At 57.5% G+C, this 1801-nt stretch overlaps 1 protein-coding gene across 1 annotated transcript; it reads left to right on the top strand.

Moving 5' to 3' along the window:
• Nucleotides 1-66: 66 nt before the first annotated feature.
• On the top strand, nt 67-1797 carry LOC113213066 (voltage-dependent T-type calcium channel subunit alpha-1G; the record flags this gene model as incomplete). Its single annotated transcript, XM_052276829.1, has 5 exons — nt 67-667; nt 753-904; nt 989-1229; nt 1305-1454; nt 1546-1797. Coding segments are annotated over 5 exons (1396 nt in total), but the record flags the coding sequence as incomplete, so codon positions are not given.
• Between the last annotated feature and the right edge of the window lie 4 nt (nt 1798-1801).

Below are 1801 nucleotides of genomic sequence, written 5' to 3'. Positions count from 1 at the left end.
GTATTGTTTGTGACTGTCCAACACGATCGTCCTTATGTATTGTTTGTGACTGTCCAACACGATCGTCCTTATGTATTGTTTGTGACTGTCCAACAGGTGTTTCGTCTGCTCCGGTCGCTGCGGCCGCTGCGGGTCATCAACCGCGCCCCGGGGCTCAAGCTGGTGGTGCAGACGCTGCTCTCCTCGCTGCGGCCCATCGGCAACATCGTGCTCATCTGCTGCACCTTCTTCATCATCTTCGGCATCCTGGGCGTGCAGCTGTTCAAGGGCGCCTTCCACTACTGCGAGGGCATCGACCTCAAGGACGTGCGCAACCGGAGCGACTGCGAGTCCCGGTCCGGCAAGTGGTCCAACCGCAAGTACAACTTCGACGACCTGTCCAAGGCGCTCATGTCGCTGTTCGTGCTGTCGTCGCGCGACGGCTGGGTCAACATCATGTACACGGGGCTGGACGCGGTCGGCGTGGACCAGCAGCCCATCGAGAACTACAGCGAGTGGCGGCTGCTCTACTTCATCTCCTTCATCCTGCTGGTCGGCTTCTTTGTGCTCAACATGTTCGTGGGCGTGGTCGTGGAGAACTTCCACCGCTGCCGCGAGGAGCAGGAGAAGGAGGAGCGCGTCCGCCGCCTGGCAAAGCGCGCCAAGCAAATGGAGAAGAAGCGACGACGTGAGTAGACTATGCCGACCCCCGCGACCTTGTTCAGGGCCTGACCTTCGACGAAAGTGCCTCATGTACCTCTTTGATGTTCCAGGCATGCACGAGCCGCCTTACTACACGAACTATGGCCGGGTGCGCCTCCTAGTGCACAACGTGGTCACCTCCAAGTACTTCGACCTGGCCATCGCCGCCGTCATCGGCCTCAACGTCATCACCATGGCCATGGAGTACTATATGATGCCCAAGGCAAGGCGACACGACGCATCTGATTTTATAATCTGTAATAAAGAGGGCATTTTGTTTTAACCCCTGTCTTTTCTCCGCCAACAGGCACTCTCTTATGCGCTCAAAATATTCAACTACTTCTTCACTGCCGTCTTCATCCTCGAGTCGACGATGAAGCTGGTCGCGCTCGGGCTGCGCATCTACCTCAAGGACCGCTGGAACCAGCTGGATGTGGGTATCGTCATCCTGTCGGTGATCGGCATCGTCCTGGAGGAGCTCGAGTCGAAGATCATCCCCATCAACCCGACCATCATCCGCGTGATGCGGGTGCTACGGATAGCGCGAGGTGAGTACTTCGACCGCGTATTAAGTCACTTTCTTGTGTTCTACGATAACTGCCATTGTGTTTGTTCTCTTGCAGTCCTGAAGCTCCTCAAAATGGCGAAGGGCATCCGCGCGCTCCTGGACACTGTCATGCAGGCCCTACCCCAAGTCGGCAACCTTGGACTGCTCTTCTTTTTACTCTTCTTTATATTCGCCGCCTTGGGAGTGGAGTTATTCGGCCGACTGGGTGAGTGCGGCAGCTTCTGCGGTTGGTGGGTCGGCGAAGTTGGAAGTTTTCCACCTTAGGTAAACCGTGGCCTTTGTCTTCTTCCCTTTAGAATGCAGTGACGAGCACCCGTGCCAGGGCTTGGGTGAGCACGCGCACTTCGAGAACTTCGGCATGGCCTTCCTGACGCTGTTCCGCGTGGCCACGGGGGACAACTGGAACGGCATCATGAAGGACACGCTGCGCGACGACTGCGACTCGCACGTGGACTGCGTCCGGAACTGCTGCGTGTCGCCCGTCATCGCCCCCATCTTCTTCGTCATCTTCGTCCTCATGGCGCAGTTCGTGCTCGTCAACGTGGTGGTGGC

This window comes from Frankliniella occidentalis, unplaced genomic scaffold, assembly GCF_000697945.3.
Source record: "Frankliniella occidentalis isolate FOCC.00 unplaced genomic scaffold, Focc_3.1 Scaffold4628, whole genome shotgun sequence".
NCBI classification, from domain to species: Eukaryota; Metazoa; Arthropoda; class Insecta; order Thysanoptera; family Thripidae; genus Frankliniella; species Frankliniella occidentalis.
The sequence above is the reverse complement of the archived record's forward strand: the minus strand, read 5'-3'. Positions and strand labels throughout refer to the sequence as shown.